Source organism: Camelus bactrianus, chromosome 18 (assembly GCF_048773025.1).
Source record: "Camelus bactrianus isolate YW-2024 breed Bactrian camel chromosome 18, ASM4877302v1, whole genome shotgun sequence".
NCBI classification, from domain to species: domain Eukaryota; kingdom Metazoa; phylum Chordata; class Mammalia; order Artiodactyla; family Camelidae; genus Camelus; species Camelus bactrianus.
In genome coordinates, this window is record NC_133556.1 from 4,526,177 (window position 1) to 4,546,580 (window position 20,404).

Below are 20,404 nucleotides of genomic sequence, written 5' to 3' on the forward strand. Positions count from 1 at the left end.
CCTGATGGGCTGGAGTCACTGTTTTCAGAGATGGTCACAGTGTTGGGTCTCCGGACAGTGCTCCAAGAGACCTGCCCATGGCCGGGCCCGTGATCAGGCTTCGTGTGTGAGCAGCACACCTGTTGGTGTAACACGTCCCTGTGCAAACCTTTCTGGTCCAACTTGAATGGCTGCAGCACTCTGGAGCACACTGTATTTTGTTCAAACCATTGATGTAATTTTTGTGATCAAAACAATTTAAAACGAATCACAGATGATGATTCTGTGAACCCAAAAGGAGATTTCTGCTTATTTTCCTCCAGCCTTTTAAGCTCTGGTTTTTGTTTAAAATATGTTTAAAATCGTTTCTCAGGTCTCTGGGGAAACCAGGCAGTGTCTCTTTAGTTGATTTTAAATCAAGTCATTTAACTCTTTAACAATCCAAAGACCTGAAAAGGAACACCTGTGTGTGCTGATGTGGTGGGCTGTCTGTGAAGTATTATATATTTTTTTAAAGCAGGTTGCACAGGACTATATTTATAATATAACACCATTTTTTAAAAAATAAGAAAACACCTGCTTGTATTCGTAGGGTGTGTGTGTGTGTGTGTGTGTGTGTGTGTGTGTGTGTGTGTGTGTGTGTGAGTGAATAGACTCAGAAAAATGCCAAATTCCCAACATTACTTCAGGGTGGGGAAGAAAGAAAATTAACGTTTTTCTTACATGTCTATCTTATTTGACTTGCACAGTGGGCCAATCATTCTGATAAAGCGCTTTTTAAGAGACCCAAAAGATTGAGTTTCTTCAGGCCCACGGCAGAAACCCTTACACAAAACTTTAAAATATAAGGATCTATTTATTTTATAACTGAGAAATCTTATGTTTTGTTTCTTAATCTCAAAACAGGTTAATACCCAGCGTGTTTGTGTTATTAATCTCTCATAAAACACAGATGGTTATTACCTAATACTTGGGTTAGGAATTTTTAGATTTTGGAGAATGGAACATCTAAAACGAGTATCACATCAGAATTAGCAACATAAAGTTATCAAAGACAGCCAGAAACTGTTTAAAGCCCAAGTAGGTTTTTACTGTTGCATTTTAAAAATTGGCAAAGATGTCAGAGTAAATGTTATCTTCTGAGAGTTTCTTTAGGTTAAAGTTTTACTTCATTTGGAATCTTGTGAACTTTAGAACAAATAAAGATGATAAATCACATGGCTTGGATTTTATTCAGGTAAAAAAACTCAAGGTGAAGAAAATTCTTGAAACCATTGACAGCTGTTTCATTTTGGTTTTGTTTGGGTTTTTGTTGTTGTTGTTGTTAATGGAGGCACTGGGGGTTGAACCCTGGACCTTGTGCATGTGAAGCAGGTGTTCTACCACTGAGCTGTAACCTCCACCCCTTAATTTTGGTGTAAGAAGTAGCTACGTTTTATGTAAAATTTCCATTTGGGGCAAAATTTTGTGCTTTAAGTTTTTTGGTTGGTAGTCTATTGTATAGCATGTTTTTAACCTGGATTTTAGCATATTTATTGGCTGACTCAGTCAGACTTCCTGCACTGGTTGAAAATAGAGCATCCTGTGTGTCCGCCTGGAAACTGATCTACTAAAGCACCCCCAATTAAATTTTATTTTTACTTACTGTCTAAGAGGGGCTTATGCCTGGGTCTTGGGTAGCCCGTGTCTCTGCAGTCACACGTGACATTTGTGAAGGCCGTGTACACAGCGGAAGCTGCCATTGTGTTGTGCTCCACACCAGTCTGCCCTGCTGGCCCAGAGCCTGGGACTTCCTGTCCCAGTCCGTCCATGTTCTTGAAGGAGCAGCTCCAGTGAGAAGCCACCAGGTCATTGCAGTGAGCCTAGTGCAGGGGCTTCCAGTGGTGATGTGGCCTCGAGGGGGCTCGTGCAGCTGGAGACCTGTGACCGTGGCCTTGAGGAGTTCCTGGGTGACAGTTGTGTGTGTAGGAACCACTTGAGGATTTGCCCAGTTTTAAAGTTCTTTCTGTAGAGGGTAGGTGTCCAGTGTTACAGGAGCCGGGCGTTCACATCACCCAGTGTACGTAAGAGGTGTGCATCAGAGGATTAGGAGGGACGGGCTGTGAGCTCGGGGGCTGTCTGGGTCCTGTCACCGGGGAAGAGAAGCATGATGCCATCCGTCTTAATAAGCAGGGGTGGAAGCTGTCCAGACTCTAAGTGGTCTCTTGGTGCCACATACTCTTCCTCCTGTACCTCCCTGAGCTGCATCCCACCTGCAGGTGGTCAGTGGCAGAGTCTCTTCGCCACCCACGTAGGCATCTGTTATTAAAGCTTCACGGCTGCCAGCCGCAGAGTGGTGTGGTGAGCAGCCCAAGATGGGGTCCGAGCTGGGTGGCCTCTCACAGGCTTTACTGGTGCAAGCCACATCACCTAGGCCTCCTGAGCCTGTTTCTTCTATGAAATGGGGGTAGTCTTGCCCTGAAGTGCTGTTCTCAAGATTAGATAAGGCGTGCCATGCCAGGAAGAGTGTCCAGTAACTTTGGATTGTTTTGCTTCCCGTTCGTTCCTCTTTCGATCAGGAATTGAGGTTACTCAGGAGAGTGTGAGTGAGTGACTAAAAGAGGAGTGGGTGATTTTGAAAATGGCTCCAGCCACGTTGAGCCGTTAGAGCAGTCTGGCTGGAGGTGGGTAAGCTCTTGCCCCAGTGCACTGGGAGCGAGTGGTGATGCTTCCTTGTGAATTGGGATGGGAGGCTCTTTGGAACTCTCTTCATCTGCGAACTCCGCTCCCTGGGTCGGCCAGCTCCGCTCACGTGGCTGGGTCCCGTGCAGCCACTGACAGCTGAGGCGATAGTGAGTGCTGCCAGCCACGGGGCCCAGGCCAGAGCTCTGAGAGCCTTTCAGGGCTGAATCGCTTGGCAGCCTTGCTACGAGACCTGTTTTTCAACCTGGAGGAAGAGTATACTGGGTATGTTTGTATTTCCTGACCCAGACCAGCTGCTGACGTCAAGAAGTTACACCTTTGTGTTTTCCTGTTCTTTAGCTTGGCATGTTGTTGGGCTTTATTTTTTACCAACTTTGAATTGAATTATATCATCCTGTTGAATCTGGGTAACACTTTAACGTTTTGAAAGCATTTCATTAAAAAAAATTTTATCCTTATAAAGACTTTGTAAATTAACCCTTACAGGTTAACCTTTTTTTTTTTGGTGAAGAAAACTGACAAGTGAGGCTCTGATGTGTTGACTTGCCTGAAGTCACATAGTTCTCAGTCGTGGAGCCAAGACGAGCTCCCGGGTCTTGACTGTGCAGTGCTTTTCCCACTGTGCTGTAGTGACTGGGATGGCTGGGGTGAAGTAGGGAGCCGGGTTAGAAGAAATTCGCCAGTCACACCAGCCTTCCTCATTGCAGCTGGTTGTCGGGTGATGGAAAGCACGTCCGTTTCCCTGAGAACAGCAGCTGAATTGTGTTAAGAGTCTCACAGCTTCCTTTACAAGGACAGCCAAAGGCCTTTTGCGTAGATGACTCTTCATCTTTATCCAGGCCTCTCATGAAGACCCACAGGGAACACGTGTGAGGAAGGTGGAGGCTGGGGCCTGGTGGCTCTGCTGTTGGCCCACTGCTGGGACCCTGGCACCCTGCTCTTCATTCTGGGCTCAGCGGGGAAGTGTTGGGAAGGTGGAGGGGAAGCTGGACTGGACTGTCGGGCCTGGAAATGCTCATTGGCAGTGCTCCAGGATGGAACCTCTGCTGGCCGAACCCACCAGGCCGTGCAGTGGCAGCTGTGGGTCTGGAGGCCTCCCACCCTCCTGCCCCGAGGGCCCTCCCCCTCCTCCCTCCCTTCCTTCCTTCCTTCCCTCTGAAACATAGGGACCAGTCCTCGCCTTGAGATCTGTTTCTCCAGGCACACCTCGCCTGATTGCACTTCGCAGACACCGCGGTTTTGTACAACTTGAAGGCCTGTGGCAACCCCGTGTCCAGCGAGTCTGCCCACACTGGTGTCCACCAGCATCTGCCCACTTGGTGTCTCTGTCACATTGTGGTAACTCTTGCAGCATTTCAAACCTTCTCATTATCATTTTATTTGTTACAGTGATCAGTGGTGACCTTTGATGTTACTATTGTAATTATTTTGACTTTTTTTTAAGCAGTAAAGTATTTTTTAAGTAAGGTTTGTACATTTTTTAGACATAATGCTATTGCACATTTGACAGACCACAGTGTAGTGTAAACAACATTTTTCTATGTGCTGGGAAACCAAAAATTTGACTCTCCTTATTGCGAGATTCACTTTATGGTAGTAGTCGGGAACATGGCAGCATTTCCCGGTGTGCCTGTGCGTTGTTTGTGAGGGTAGAGGTGTCCCGAGGATTTCTCCAGACGCCTCCGTGGGCCTGATGGCTTCTGGATGGAGCCCTGTGAAAACGCTGCTTGTAAACATAGCGTAGAGAGAAGTTGAATGCAACTGACTGGAAGTGAGATCAGCGTGTTATTGAGGGCCTGGCTGGTCACGTGTTGTCCTTGATGGTTACTAATGGTGAACAGTGGAAACGCTTACACCTGGCAAAGTCACCTCAGTTCTCTGTGCCTCGGTTTCCTTTTCTGAGAGTGGGGAACATAATAGTGCCCACCTCTGAGGTCTATTGTGAAGATTAAATGAGTTAACACGTCACTTGCTTAGAGAAACATGTCGTGTAAAGTAAGTGCTTTGTAAACATTGGCAGTTATTTTATGACTGAATCACCGTTGTTAATGTACCGAGCTGTCATTGAATTATGTCGGCATCAGCTGGTGCTGTCATCAGCCTCATGATTGTTATATTTCAGACGTGGGAGCTTTGGAAATTAACGTCTTTGAAAATAAGAATTTAATAATTAGCTTAAATTTTTAGACTTCTATAGTCAGGTAAAGACAAACATTTAAAATTTGGGACTATAGAAATTCAGTCTCTGGTAACTTTTACTTATGATTTAAAACTATAAATTAGGTACCTGGTTCTGTTTTAATTTAGTGGCTTTATTATTCATATGCCAGTTGATAATTTAGAAGATTCTAAGGGCTAAAGCCAAAATCCAAAAAATGTAATCTGTTGTCTATATGGGGAGTTCCTTTAGAAAAAATAGTTTTTACTTTTCAAGTGATGTGTTTTTGAAAATTAACTTGTTCTTAGATAAACTTAAAATGAATTGTTTTAAGTAAGTCTTGAAAACAACTCTGCCTCTTTCTTGGAGGGGTGGAGTTTGGAACAGGTGAGAGTGACTTGGTAACGGCCTCCTTGTAATGCTTGCATGTCTTTGAAAAAGGAGTTAAAAAACAAACATTTTTTTAATAATGTTGGTTATTTTGAGCTGCTTAAAGTTGCAACTTTATTCATCTTTACTTATAATGAAATCGATTGCTACTGAACTATTACTCAGGTAATGCAAGTTATTATTTTAAAAAAGCCTCAGACAACTTAGCCAATTTAGAATTCTTTCTTGGTTACTCTCAAAATATTAGGAAATGAGCCATAAGTCTGGTATTAATGCAGAATAAGGTACAGATGTGGTCAGTATTTAACCTTAGCAGTCAGAGTTATTTGCAAAAAAAAAAAAAATCTGATCATCTCCATTCTTTAAGTAATTATGAATATGGTATTACCTTTTTCCATGAAAAAGGATTTTAAAGCATTAATTATGAAGCAGGGAGCTCAGCACACTCACTACCCTGATTACTCAAGAAGGCAAGCCTTCTTCCGTGGCACTTGCATGCCACGTTGTCCTGGTTGTCAGGCCGCCTGTTCTTGTGCTCACTTCACCCTCTCTGTTTTCAGTGATTTAGCCCTGCGGAATTGTTTTCTTACCTCGGATCTAAATGTGAAAGTGGGAGATTATGGAATAGGATTCAGCAGGTACAAGGTAAGCCAACTGTGTAAAGGTTCTCCTCTGATTTAACTTCATAGTCATAAAATGGTCATATCACAAAATGCCACACCCTTTTGGAAAGGCATGTAAATAATTATTGCCCCCTGAATAATAAAATATACGTGTCCTATAGATGTTTCTCTGTTACATGTTCAGTAAAATTTTGGCTCAAGTTCAGTAAGCTTGGAATTTGGATTTTTCAACTCTGTCATAAGTATATCCCCCAAGAAAGTCAGTACGTGAGGTTTTTACTTGTGTGTGTTTGCAAAGCTCAGCCGAGTGAGGCAGCATGGTGTGGGGCCAGAAAACACCATGCAAATATGAGTTGCTTATTCATCTACATCGTAGCTCTGGTGTCTTGAGTGCTTGCTGTATAGCAGTCAGGCACCCTGAAGTGCTTGCCTCCCGATCTCGCATAATCCTCACTGTAAAGGGAGGCAGACCTAGTGTCACCCTTGTCTTACGGATCAAGGGGAAGCCTCAGCGTGTTTGTTGCCTGCCCAGAGTCACAGAGCTGGTAAATGGTTGAATGTGGACTTGACCAGTCTGTATGATTCGAAGCCTGCACTCTTACTCATTAACCAGCACCGCGCCCCTGCTCGGGGATAAGGCCCAGCATTTTTTGAAAGGTGTTTTGCTCAGAGTTTGTGTTCTGTGCACCAGACACAGCGTACCTTCCTTTTCCAGGAAGGATGACGGGCGAGTGCTTGCGGCTCAGAGACCAGCTCATGAGGCCCAGGAGGCTTCAGGGAAACCCTCACCCGCCTGTTGCCCAGAAAGTCTCTCATGCCCACTTCTCTTCCTGACATGTTTTTTGGGTGGAGTATGTGTTTTCTGAGCATGACCTGGATTAAATCATTGAGCTCACTTAAAGTGTTATAGAATTCAACATTCTGTATGCTTTCTAATAAAACAGGAGGATTATATTGAAACAGATGATAAAAAATTTTTCCCTCTGCGATGGACTGCTCCAGAATTAGTAACCAGCTTTCAAGACAGACTACTAACTGCAGATCAAACTAAGTATAGTAATATCTGGTACGTACCGATTTACCATTCTGTTAGGCTTTGGTTAGCAAAGCCCTGACTTCTTTCTTCTTGAGCACTTTCTTAAAGGAAAGTAACTGAGTAAGACGTAGGAACGTAAGAGTGCCTGACAGTGTGAAAAAGTCAGTTTATTGACATCATAGTTGTTACCACAGTTGTGATGATGTGATTAACTTTTCTCTTACCCATTCCACAGTAATAAACTCCCTAAAAGTAGGGCCAAGGCTGTTTCCTGTGCCTTCTACAGGGCCTAGCTTATAATAGATATTTAATAAATCTTTACTGAAATGAAAGGAAGAAACAGAAAGAGGTTTGGACCATTAGGTAATACTGAGGTATGGGTCAGTTTAATGGAAGTTGAAAAAATGTAAGTGTTTGACTAACAATTTCTGTTACAGCTTTCTCAGTTTAGATGTACATTTTTCGTGTATGCTGTTGTCCTGCTTTTTCTGTTTCCTTTTTTCTCGTCTTGCCTTCTTTTGGATTGATTTTTAAAAACTGTTTTTTTCCTCTTAGTTTGGGAGCTGTACACTCTGTTCCTATCCTTGTGTTGAATACCCTAGAAATGACAGCACGTGTATTCACTTAACTTAATCTAATGGTAGTTCTTACCTTGGCCCTCTGTCTGAACAATACAAGGACCGCAGGACATTTTAACGTACTTTATCTCGGTTTAGCCGTACCCCCCCCCCCCCACGTGGAACTGTATGTCATTCTTGTTGGGGATATTCATTTTCCTTTTAACCTCACGAGACATTATTTTTAGGTTTATCCACGTAGTGAAATCAGTTTGCTTTTTTTTTTTTTTTTTTCTTCCCCAATCTCAGACCTTCCATCTGGGGTCATTCTCCTTTTGTCTGAATTACGTCCTTCAGAGTTTCCTTTAGTGAGTTTCAGCTGGTAACAGAGTCTCCGGTGTTTGTGTAGGCCTGAGCATACCTCTGTTTTGTCCTCACTGGTGAAGTGTACTTTCACTTGATGACAGTTGTTTTCTCCCAGCACATTGAAGATCTCATTCCACGGTCTTCTGGCTTCCATTGTTGCTCTTGAGAAGTCAGCTGTAAGTCTCCCTAAGCTCTTTGAAGGTAACGTGACTTTTTCTCTCTGGCTGCTTTTGAACTCTTCTGTTTGTCTTTTGGTTTTTTTAGTTTCAGTATAATGTGTATAGGTGTGGATTTTTTTTTTTTTTAATGTTTTTCTGCTTGGAATTATTTGGCTTTTCAAATCTTTGGTTGGTGTTCTCAGCCCTTACCCTTCAAATATTTCCTCTACCCCATCTTTTCTCCTTTTGGAAGTCCAGTTAGACATGCATTATGCCTTCTTGCTCTGCCTTCTGTCTCTTAATCTCCCTCTCGTGTGTTCGAGCTCTTTGACTCGCCATGCTGCACTCTAGATAATTTTTCAGATCTGTGCTCCAGCCACTAATTCTCTCTCTCTTTAAAATTCTCTCTTCAGCTGTCTCTATTCTTCTATTAAATCTCTCTATTGAGTTTTATAGTTCAGTTACTGGCTTTTCAGTTTTAGGAGGTCTATTTGAGTTTTTAAAGATTTGTCCCAGTGTTTTTAATAATTAGGTTATGGTCTACATCAGACAGTTCCAGTATCTAAAGTCTTTCGGATTTGATCTTGCTGATTCTTGTTGGTGCCTTGTTTCCCTGGGGACTTTTTTATAGTGAGGATCTTGGAAACCTAGAATCAAGAAACATTCCTCTAGAGAGGGTCCGTGTTTGCTTTTGTCAGGTACCTGGGTGTCCTGTCACGTGAGGACCTGCAGTAGTCCTGGGCTTTGTGTATTCATGTATTCAGCTTGAAGTCTCCTAGCACGCTCAGATGGTCCGAGTTTGGGCTGCGGAGCCAAGGAAGGACCAGCTCTGGGGGGCCCCCTTACACCCCCCTCACACTCACTCACAGCTCCTCAGTGCCAAGGCAGCTTGCCTTCTAGGCTCCTGAGGTGGGGCAGGGGGCAGGTTTATTCCCCCTGTACGGAGGTCTCTGTGAGACCCCTTACCTGGGCAGGTCCTGGGCTTTGGCCTGTCCACCACCACCACCTCCCGCATTGAGCCTGCATACCAAAGACACAGAGGTGCCTTTAGTGTCTCCTTAGTTCTCTGAGTTCTAGGTTCCTGTCCAGGTAACCCCTTGCTGTCTTACCTGCTCTTTGCTGCGTGTAGGAAGATGCCTCTTACACTTCATGTTTTACTGCACTCAGCAGGGCGACTGACCTGGACCTTAGCTTGCGTTCCCAGAGGCAGAGCCTGCCCCTTGTTCCTGATGGGTTGAGACATCTCTGGTGGCAGGGCCGGCAGGGGTGCCGGGGGTGTTGCAAGGGACCTCTCTCTGAGAGTCCATTGGAAGCGGGGATGAGAGCTACAGGACGTTCCCCACCATGAGAAAGGCTCACTGGTCTTCCGGGAGATTCGAGCCAATGCGAGGTGAAGAGTTGGAGAGACGGGAGTGACAGGCGATGCTGGAGCTGGCTGTCCTGAGGAGCCTGGGCGGGACAGGATGGAGAGTAGAGAGCCCCACGCAGGGATGGGCTCGTAGAGGAGACACAGCTCATCTCTCCCTGTGGCCTGTGTGAGGAGATAAGAAAAGGTGCTCCGGGAAGATGTTAGAAGTGGGGGAGTGAGGAGTTGAGAAACCCCATGCTATGTGCTCTCTGAAGAACAGGGTGCTGGGGGCAGGAGTGGGGTTTGGCCTGGGGACAGGCCTTCCTGGGAGCTAAATCAGGAATCTGGAGAGACTGAGACAGGTTGAGGTGTACACTCAAAGGCGAACCAAGCTGGGTGCTGGCAACACTTATGCTGCCGCTGATCATGTATCGCCTTGGTGGTCTTTGGCATTTCATGTGAGTCTCTTATTTTTCTCAGTTAAATAAGTTGTAAACTCCCTGACGTCACTGATAGGGTCCCAGAACGGCCCTCTGCTCCTCACAGTTCTGTGCCAGTGAGAAGACGCTTCTTCCTTCTCAAACTGGATTGGGAGCTTTAGGTCCTTTTATTTCCTTTGATAGAAGTGCCCTCTCCACTTGTATACTGAATCTGTTGATTTTCTCTCTGATTTGTGAAATTAGCACCAGAGAATTTAACTCGTAAGTTATGTTGTACTCTACAATGTCAAGTAATAAACTTAGTTACTCAATACAGCTTATTACACACACAGGCGTTCTGGTGGATGTTGTTCGTAGTCATGGAAACTGTCAATACCCAAAGGGAGCTTTGTAAAGATGCAGCCTCCTAGGCCACACCTGTGTCTGCCAGCTGAGTCCTCGGGGGTGGGTCGCACGTTCCAGTGTCCAGACGACACAGGCGATCAGCCAGGTTGGGAGCCACTGCAGAGAACAGACTGTGGTACCCGACAGAGGGCAGGGAGTGGTGGGAGAAACGCAGGGAGAAGGGGAGGTGGTGTTCTGTCTGACTTGAGTGGCCAAGGCCATTCCTTGGGGACAGCGCTGGGCACGCAGGCGAGTAGGACAGGTGGAGAGAGGGTCGCCCTGCCTGCGGTGACGGCCATGCACCTGGAGGCACCGTGCGGCTTGGGCAGGTGGCCTCTTCTGGCACAGTAAGGAGGGGATGTCCTAGGAAATAGCGAGGCCCCCCCAATACTCAGGAATAGCTACAGCAAGAAATACAAGGGCCAACAGGGAAGAATCACTCATTTAAAGGTTTCTACTGTTTATTACTATTGTGAATGGGATTTTTTTTTCCCACCCAAAATCTCAAAATTCAGTGTATTTATCTTGTATCTAGCCATCTTGCTGAACTCTTAAAAAACACTGTAATGATCTTTCAAGTAATTTCTTGAGCTTCGAAGTTGACGGTCACATTAGCGCCTTCTGTAATTATGCCTGTGATCTCCGTCTCGTATTGTTTTGCATTGGCCAGAACTCCTGAAGTAAGATTCCATTAGTAAATCTGATGAGGTATCCTTGTTGTGGTCCTCATTTTAATAGAAATGCCTGTTTCTAAATCATGTTAAAGAGCTATCTCGAATAACCTTTCCAGTAGACACTTTGTGTTTAAAATTACTAATGATTGTACAAATTAAAATGTGGGTATGAAAAATTTGATATCTGAAGGGGAAAAAAACTTTTCTTTTTCCCCCAGGTCCCTGGGTGTGACACTTTGGGAGCTTTTTGAGAATGCTGCTCAGCCTTATTCCAGCCTTTCCAACTTAGATGTTCTCAATCAGGTCATTCGAGAGCGAGACACGAAACTCCCGAAGCCCCAGCTGGAGCAGCCTTACTCGGACAGATGGTGGGTAACCTGTGTCACGTGTTCTCCAAAGATAAGGGAGTCCTGTCGCCGCTGGGTGTTAGTTATGTGTTCCCTCTTTGTAAACAGTGAATGTTATGAAAGAGAGCCACTTAAATATATTTATGACTGATTTTAGAATTAACATCCTTTTTTAAAATTCAATGCTATTGAAAAATGTGTAGGACAATCAGGAATTGATATATTACATGTAATAAGAAAAAATATTAAGTCTGAACTAATTAGAAAAGTCCATTTTGAGGGAGTTTCCTGTTGTGGAGTGACTTTTCACTGAGGCTGTTTGTATGTGTGAGACGTGTGAGAGGAGGAGGGATGGGCAGCCTAGTAGACAGGGTCATATTTAAATTGGCAGTTGAGACTAGTTTGCCTAATGTATGTTGACATTTGCCAACAAATTTGCTACTTACGAATCTTCAGGCCAGTTCTCACTCTGTTTCCAGTTATGATCGGGTTCACTCATGGCGATGCCTCCGTGTCACCCGCCCCCAGCTAGCAGTGCCCCTGAAGCTTGCTGCCCCTGCCGTGGGCGTTGCTCAGCCCCTCCACTTGCTAGAACCAGCTCACTCAGAATAACTGGACACTTAGGCTGTGAATCTGATACTGTGGCGTCGTCCGTGTCTTCCCATCTGATCGCGGCTACGGTGTAAGGTGCTGGCTGCGCTGAGGCCAGCCTCCGAAGACCCAGCCCTGGTCGCCGCCTTCTCTGGGCTCCTTTCTCTACTCTTTTCCCTCCACTCTGAGCTCCTTTCATGATCTAAGATTGTGCAGAAGACTGTGGTGTTGCTTTTCGTTGGGGGAGTCTTTAGTGATGAGTGACAGCAGCCCTTGTCTATGTGAATTCTCGCAGAATAAAGCGAGCGAATCTCAGGATGTTAGCCCAGGGCATTCTTTACTAAACAGATTATCTGTAGCAGTTGTGTCAGGAGGAGAGCATTTTAGAACTGTTTCCAAATTTGGTGGCTGTGTCCCTGGAAAATGCCCAAAGAAAAATGACACGGCAGAAGAATTGTGGGGATCCTAGAAGGTGTCCTGAGCACGCAGGAGAATTAGCCACATTTTGCATTTCTTTATTTCCCCTTGCACCATGATCTCACCGTGAACTGAACTCCTTCAGGCGGTTGGCAGTGATTAAAGTGCAGGAACTTCTGGGGTGTGGAGTTGGCCTGGGGTCCTCGTGAGGTCTTTTCCTATTTGAAAACACTTTATCTTCCGTCCATTAATTACCTCTCATGTGTTGCCCAGGTATGAAGTCTTACAGTTCTGCTGGCTGTCACCAGACAAGAGGCCGGCGGCTGAAGACGTGCACAGACTGCTCACCTACCTGCGGATGCAGAGCCAGAGGGACTCGGAGGTCGACTTTGAACAGCAGTGGAATGCTCTCAAACCAAACGCAAATAGCAGAGACGCTTCAAATAATGCTGCGTTCCCGATCCTCGACCATTTCACCAGGGACCGGCTTGGTCGAGAAATGGAGGAAGTCCTCACCGTGACTGAAACCAGCCAGGGCCTGAGCTTTGAGTACGTCTGGGAGGCAGCCAAGCATGACCACTTCGATGAACGCGGCCGGGGCCACCCCGACGAAGCCTTGTCCTACACAAGCATCTTCTTCCCCACAGAAGTTTTTGAGAGTTCGCTCTCAGACCCCGGATCCGGGAAACAAGATGACAGTGGCCAGGATGTCCCCCTGCGGGCCCCCGGGGTGGTGCCCGTTTTTGATGCCCACAACCTTTCCGTTGGAAGTGACTATTACATCCAGTTAGAAGAAAAAAGTGGTAGTAACTTGGAGCTTGATTACCCGCCCACGCTGCTCACAACTGAAATGGATAATTCAGAAAGGGTCGGTGACGAGGCGTCCCAGCTTCTGACCCTCAGGAATCGTGAGTTTGAGGAGTCCAGCACAGACGAGGACTTCTTCCAGAATGGTGCAGACCCCAAAGATGCCAGTGAACCTGAGGGTGTGCATGGTACCAAGGGCCCTGAGAGCCCTTTCAACAGTATATTTAATGATCTTGACAAACCAGAGGCTTTGCCCAGTCACCAAAAAATATTTGACTTAATGGAACTCAATGGAGTTCAAGCTGACTTTAAGCCGACCACCTTCAGTTCAAGTTTGGATGACCCCAGAGAGCCAGTAACTACACGCCACTTTGAGAAAGAAAAGCCCCGTAAGCTTTTTGATGGTGAGCCTGTTTGTTCATCAGAAAATCTTACGCGCCAAGATAGTTTTGATCGGCTGGATATTGAAGAATTGTCAGAAAACTTTTTATTTCTTCAAGAGAAGAACTTACTGAAAGACTCCTTATCTAGCAAAGAACATGTAAACGATCTTCAAACAGAACTTAAAAACGCTGGTTTTCCTGAAACTCTGTTAGAAGCTCCGAGTAGAAACTCTTTGGATGCTGAGCTTACGTTTGCTGAAGATAAACCAGGCTCCTCTTTGCTGCAGGAAAACGTAGGCATGAGGGGCAGGGACACGGGCATGGCACCCAAGGGCAGCACCTGGGACGCAGCGTCGCCGTCCTCCCCACAAGTGCAGGCACCACCTACCTCGCTCGAGGCAGAGGGGACGCCTCCCGACGTCTCTCCAGCTGGGTCCCTGAAGCAGGGAGGAGCCAAGCCCGTGTGTCTGGGTGTCAGCGTACGCGAAGACCCTGTCTGCCCAGAGGTCAGCCCGGACTCCGCGCTGGCCTGGGGAGACGTGCCCCCCACCGGCGACGGGTCCCGTGACCTGACTCACCAAGATGGGGGGGCCTTGAGACTCAGCAAGAGTGACGCAGTTCTTGTCAGTGACACGTTAGCCAGTAAGGTGAGTGTAGGGAGTGGCCTTCCAGAACTGGGACCGAACTTTCAGGACGAAGGGCTTTCGGAAGACCGCCGCAGCTGTGGTCTCCTGCGGCGAGACCCGGAAGCTGCAGAGACTCTGAGTCAGCTGGGTTGTAAAGATGCTGCTGCGAAAGAGGGGGGCCTGGTGTCCACCCTTTCCTCGGACTCGGCCAGTCAGGACAGCCTTTTGGAGGACAGCCTGTCAGTGCCCATCCCGCCTTCGGATCAGTCCGTGGAGACACCGGACTCCCTGGACTCGGTGGACGTCCACGAGGTGCTGCTGGGCTCCCTGGGCCCTCACTCGCCACAGAAACTCTTGCCCCCCGATAAGCCTGCGGACAGCGGCTACGAGACCGAGAACCTGGAGTCCCCCGAGTGGACGCTGCACCCTGCCCCCGACAGCGCCTCAGCCCCCGACTCGGCCCCAGCGGGCGATGGCGCTCACAGAGGGCTGCCTCCCAACCCTGTCATCGTCATCTCAGACGTGGCCGATGGCCACAGAGGCACAGAAGTGAGCCCACAGACTTCCACCCCCGGCTCCCAGAGCTCATACCGAGACTCTGCTTACTTCTCCGACAACGATTCTGAGCCCGAGAGGAAGTCGGAGGGAGTCCTGGGAGCCCTGGCGTCGGCCTTGGGAGCGGATCAGCCCCAGCCCGAGCCTGTCACCCCAGCGCAGAGTCCCGGTGCCTCAGACGGCTGCCTGGAAACTGGGAGCCGCCAGCCAGACCAGAGTTGTCCGCCTGCTCTGCAAAATTCCCATCAGGTGGAACTAGGAGACACGTGGGAACCAGCAGTGACGGATGCTGCCAGACAGACGTGTCCTTCTGACGATGGGGCTGGCAGCCCCTCGAGTCTTTTGAACTCAGAGCTGAGCAGCGGGGATGACCTTGAGGCACAGGACGAGCCCCCCTGCATGCTGGCCTCCACAGGGACTAACACCAATGAGCTCCTCGCGTTTGCAAAGCCCGCCCTCTGCTCCTGCGGCCCAGCGGCCCCCACGGGGGAGAAGGCCTCGTGCGGCCACCCCGAGGCCCCCAAGCTGAAGGAGCCCGACGTCGAAGGGAAGTACCTGGGGAAACTCGGTGTGTCGGGGATGCTCGACCTCGCCGAGGATGGCATCGACGCGGACGAGGAGGATGAGAACAGCGACGACTCGGACGAGGAGCTGCGGGCCTTCAACCTGCACAGCCTCAGCTCTGAGTCGGAGGACGAGACGGAGCACCCAGTGCCCGTGGTCCTGAGCAGCGAGGACGGACGGCACCTGCGGGGCCTGTTGAAACCCTCGGCCGCTGCCGCCACTGATCAGCCACCCCACGACTGGAAGAAGGGAAAGAAGGCGGTGACGTTTTTTGATGATGTCACGGTCTATCTGTTTGACCAGGTGTGTTAGCCGTTACCTCCAAACTGACACGTTGGAGGATTCCTGGATGTGTTAGGAAAGTGGGCCTGCTTTTTTTCTGATTGCCACTTTGGAGCCACAGATTGTTTTATCGTTCCTCAAAAAAAGGAATTGAGGGTTGGTGACCGTGACAGTTCCAAGAATATGCAGAACTGTGGTTTGCACATGGAACACCTATTAAATTAAGGGAAGGGGGTCTGCATGCTCTTCCAGGGTCCTTCCAGGTTCCTTTCCAGAACACATTTTTATAACCTGCGATCAGCAGTAGTGCCCGGCATGCTGGTGCGAGCTGGGACAGTGTGGGCTCACATGTGGGGCTGGGGCGGGACTGGGCAGCAGGACAGAGTCCCTGGCCATCCTGGTGAGGAGCTGGCCCTTCCCTCCTCCCCACTGTCACTGCTGAGTGGGCTCAGACTTGGGCTTCCTTAAAAATGAGGCCACCTACAATTCAGACATTTTTTTTTAAATGCTCTTTGTTGACCAGTCTTTGTAGCCCTTGAATTTGCTTCTGGATTGTAAGTGAAGCTGCCATTGCAGAAGGTGCGGAAGGCCTTGGCGGTGTCTCCTTAGATGGTTGGCCCTCCCTTTGCATTTAGTCCTTGGAACTGAGACTTTGGTGGCTCAGCCTCCGGTTCAGCATTGGGCCTCACACTTGAGACTCTGCCCACACCTGGGGGGTTCTGGGCGCTGCTCCACGTCCTCCCTCGGGGGTGGGTCTTCCCTCAGTTGCTGTTCCTTTACGCTTTGTTGTTCTTCTGTATTCAGTTTTTATGGTGCTGCTGAAAAAAATTAGACTGCCACATCTGAGCTACGACATGTAGGCAGGGCTGGTGAAGGCAGGCAGGTTTTGGGGGAAAAAAAGTAGACTCCTGGACTTGACCTCAGTTTTTCGGATCTGTGGGAAGGGGCGGGAGGGTCACACATCCCAGCCTCAGAACTTGTGGGTCAGGGAGTCTAGGGAAATAGTTTGCCATTTTTGCACTGAGTGGAGGAGAGAAGGGATTGCCTGGCCCCAGATTTTGTGTTTTGTTATCAGTCGTTCCAGTTCCCACATCCCTGTCTTCACCCCCTCCGTGAACTTGAGTTGTTGTGCACTTCACCACTGGTCCGTGGGTGGGGTAGACGTAGTTATAAAGTGTGTGCTGTGAGCAGTGTGGGCAGAGGGCTGGAGCGGATGAGGGGTTGGGGTAGTTGGAGCGGTGAGCTGGACGTGACTCTGGTGGAAACCCCCGGGCTACGGAAGGGCTAAACCTGTGTGTGGTCGTTGTGGGGGTGTGATGTTTTGATGGCTTCACAGGGCAGGGCAGGAAGGCGAAACATGGAGACTCAAGGCATGATGGTTACAGGAACGAAGGCACGGAGATCAAGTGTAGGATGTGCGCAATAAAGGTGAGATACGAGGACGGGGGCAGTGTCGTAGAGAAAGTCGGAAAGTGGGTAGAGTCCAGAATGAAGTCCTGAAACCTTCCTGGTGGTCTGCAGTCAGACCTGTGTGTGTGGACTTTGTATCCTGCTGTACTGGCTTCTTAGTTCTAGGAATATTTTGTTTGTTTTCAAATTCCTTGTGGTTTTCTACAAAATCAGTCACGTCTGCAATTAGAAACAGATTTGTTCACCAAACCGTATCTCTCTTATTTCTTTTTCTTAACCTTGTACGCTAGCTAGGACTCCTAGTACGGTGTTGAACAGGAGAGATGAGAGTAAACCTCGAACCCGACCTCAGGAGAATAGCACTCAGTCCTGGACCGTTGATTGTGATGTAGGATTTTTGTGGATGTATTTTACCAGATCAAGAAGGTTCTCTTCTATTCTTGGTTTGAAGCAGTTTTTATCCCGAATGGGCGCTGAATTTTGCCCAGTGCACTTTGCAGTCCAGTTGCTAGCAGCGCGTGGTTCCTGTTAGCGTGCTCGTATGTTGGATTGCATGCACTGGTTTTCAGCATTGAGTCAGCCTTGCCCTCCTGGAAAATAAAGACTGCTTGGTTGTAAGGTTTTACTCTTGTTGATTTGCTAGTATGTTGAGGAGTTTTGTGTCTACTTCCATGAGGTGTATTGGTCTGTAATTTTGGGGGGTGTTTGCTTATTTGGCTAATTGTGCTTTGGCACTGTCTTTGGTTTTCGGTATCAAGGTAATGCTGATCTCATAAAATGAGTTGGAAAGTTACAGTCAACCCTTGAGTAACTCCGGCTTGCGTGGCGCAGGTCCAGTTACATGCAGATTTTTTTCACTAAATACCCACTGATTACTACAGGACCAAGGCTGGTTGAATTTGCAGATGCAGAACAGTGGACACCAAGGGCCTACTATAAAGTGATAGGCATACATTTGACTGTGTGGGGGGTCGGTGCCCCTCACCCCGCGTTGTTCAAGGATCAGCTGTATTTCCTCCTCTTTTGGGAAGAGATTGTATAGATTTATTCATCTTTTGAAAAAACTGATCTTGGCTTTACAGAATGTTTATTTTCTCTTTAATTTTTATTGATTTCTGCTTTATCTTTATTATTTCTTTCCTTCTTCTTGCTTCGAATTTATTTTGCTTTTCTTTTTCTAGACTCTCAAGGTAGAAGCTTAGGATTTGAGACCTTTCTTCTTTCTAACATTAGCATTTAATGCAGCACATTTCCCTCTGTGTACTGCTGTAACTCCATCCCACAAATCTTAATATCTTGTGATTTCCTTTGAGCCTTTCTCTTTGACCTATGGGTTATTTATAAAAATACTGCCTCATTCCCAAAGGTTGGAGATTTTCTTGTACTTTCTGTTACTAATTTCTAGTCTAATTCCATAATGGTCAGGGAACATATTTTGTAGAGTTTCAATTCCTTTAAATGTGTTGTTTTGTTTTGTTTTGTTTTTTCTATTTTTTTCTCTTTCTCTTTCTGTGTGACTCACTTTATCGAGATACTCACTGTATTGTGGTGGTTTGGAACTGAACCTGCCGTGTTGTTTTGTTTTAGTGCCAGAGTTACGGCCTGTCTTGGTGACGGGTCCGCGTGCACCTGGAAGAACGTGCCTTTTGCGTCCGGGGGTCGGGTTGTCCTGTAGACGTCGGGTCCGGTGGCTTGATGGTGGTGGTCGTCCCTTCTGCGTTGCTGATCTTTCCGTCTGCTTGCTCTACTGCCGAGAGAGAAGGGTTGAGGTCTGTGACTACAGCTACGGATTTGTCTATTTCTCTCAGCTTTTGTGGCATCTGTTTTGTGGCTCTGTTGTTAACTTCGTCCACATTTAAGAAGATGAGATCTTCCTGGTGAATTGATCTTTTGCCGTTGCACAGCGCCCTTCTTTATTCCTTTGTCTGACAGTCATAAAACCACGCCAGCTTGCTTTTGCTTAATATGTGCATAATGTCTCTTTCTTCATCCTTGTACTTTTAATGTTTTAAGTATCTTTTAAGTATCACCGTACTTGACAACAGTTCCTGTGGGTAGCATCTAGTCAGGCCATTTTAGAAAAATCTCTTCTGAGATTTCCTGTCTTTTAATTGGTGTTTTTAGGCCACTAACATTTAATAAAATTATTCCTGTTTGGACTCAGGTGCACCATTGTATTCGATGTTTCTGTTTGGTCCTCTGGTTCTTGTTTCTCTTCCTATTTTTGCTTTCTTTTGGGTAATTTGAACAGGTTTTAGCATTACCTTTTACCTATTGTCTTTTTTTTTTTTACTATATTTCTTCTGTTAGTATAGTTTCTGGAGTGGTTCTTGGGATTGCAGTATACATACTTGACTTTTCACAGCCTACGCAGAATCAGCATTTTACCTGAGCCGCTCCAGGAGGACCCTCGGGGCCTCACTGCCCTGTGGGCCCTCTGTGCTCCCAGCCTCCTGCCTTCAGACCATCAGACAGTGCCGTCCGTTTTACTTCTGGTGAAGTAGATACCCGCTGACTACTGCGTGAGCCAAGGCTGGCTGAATTTGTCAAACATGTTTTAAGAAACTGAAGAGAAGAAGAAGGATTATATTTAACTCAGATATTTACTACTGTTCTTACTTCATTTCGGATGTTCGAGGGTTCCTTCTGTTACCATTCCCCTTCTGTTTGAAGGGGTTTGTTTGGCTTTTTTCCTTCATCTGAGAACGTCTATTTCACACTCACTCCTCAGGGATGTTTTCTCTGAGCATGGATTTCTGTGGTGACGTTTCCTTTTTCCAGCATTATATGATGTCTGGCTGCTTTCAGGAGCTTTTCCCTTTGCCTCTGGTTTTCAGTAGTTGAGTAGGGATTATGGGTTTCTGAATTACAGGCGTGGATTTCTTTGTATTTATCTCATTTCACGTCTGCAAAGCATCCTGAACCTGTAGTTGTATGTCTTTCACCAGATTTGGGGAGTTTTCAGTCATGATTTCTTCAAATACTTCTTCACCAGACTCTGTCCCCCCCTTTTCTGGGAGCCAGGTGTCGGGCCGTTTGCTGTGCCCCCTGGGCTGTAGGTCCTGAGGCTCTGCCCCCATCTCCCTCCAAGGTTTGCTTTCACTCTTGTTCTCATTGGATCGTTTCTGTTGATCTACTTCAGAGTGACTTACTCCGTCCTCTTGGCATCTCCATTCTGCTATTGAGTGCATCCAGGGAGTTTAAATTTTCGGTTGTGGTATTCTTCTGTTCCGAAAGTTCCATTTCCTTATCCTTTTTATCACCTGTTCTTTTGCTGAGACTTTTCTATTCATACTAGTCTTTTTCAGGTAATTCCAACATCTGAGGACATCTCGGCATTGGCATCTGTTGATTGTCTTGCCTCCTGTGAATTGAGGTTTTCCCGATTCTCCGGGTGCTGAGTAATTTTAGGTCGCACTCTTGTTACTTTATGTGATTCTGTGTCTTGTTGAGAGTCTGTGGAGGATGTTGATATTTCTGTCTGAACAGGCGTTGACCCAGTGGGGTTCAGGTCGCACGTTCCAACCAGCCTTGTGGGGATGGGGGTCCCCTTTCAGGGCCTTTGCTGTGTTGTTTGACCCTGTCCCGTGCACGTGCCACCTGCTGGGCCAACTGGCCGTGGCTGTG

The 20,404-nt window shown here is 47.1% G+C and overlaps 1 protein-coding gene across 3 annotated transcripts in view; it reads left to right on the forward strand.

Annotated features, from left to right (window-relative positions):
- Nucleotides 1–20,404, forward strand: part of LMTK2 (lemur tyrosine kinase 2) — a 69,077-nt gene that overhangs the window by 42,794 nt on the left and 5,879 nt on the right. For 2 of the 3 annotated variants that reach the window (XM_074345679.1, XM_074345677.1), the window contains exons 8-11: nucleotides 5,770–5,854; nucleotides 6,777–6,898; nucleotides 11,014–11,163; nucleotides 12,424–15,388. In XM_074345679.1, coding sequence (XP_074201780.1) covers nucleotides 5,770–5,854; nucleotides 6,777–6,898; nucleotides 11,014–11,163; nucleotides 12,424–15,388 — 3,322 coding nt within the window. The remainder of the gene's footprint in view (nucleotides 1–5,769; nucleotides 5,855–6,776; nucleotides 6,899–11,013; nucleotides 11,164–12,423; nucleotides 15,389–20,404) is intronic. The other variant, XM_074345680.1, reaches the window with a different exon arrangement.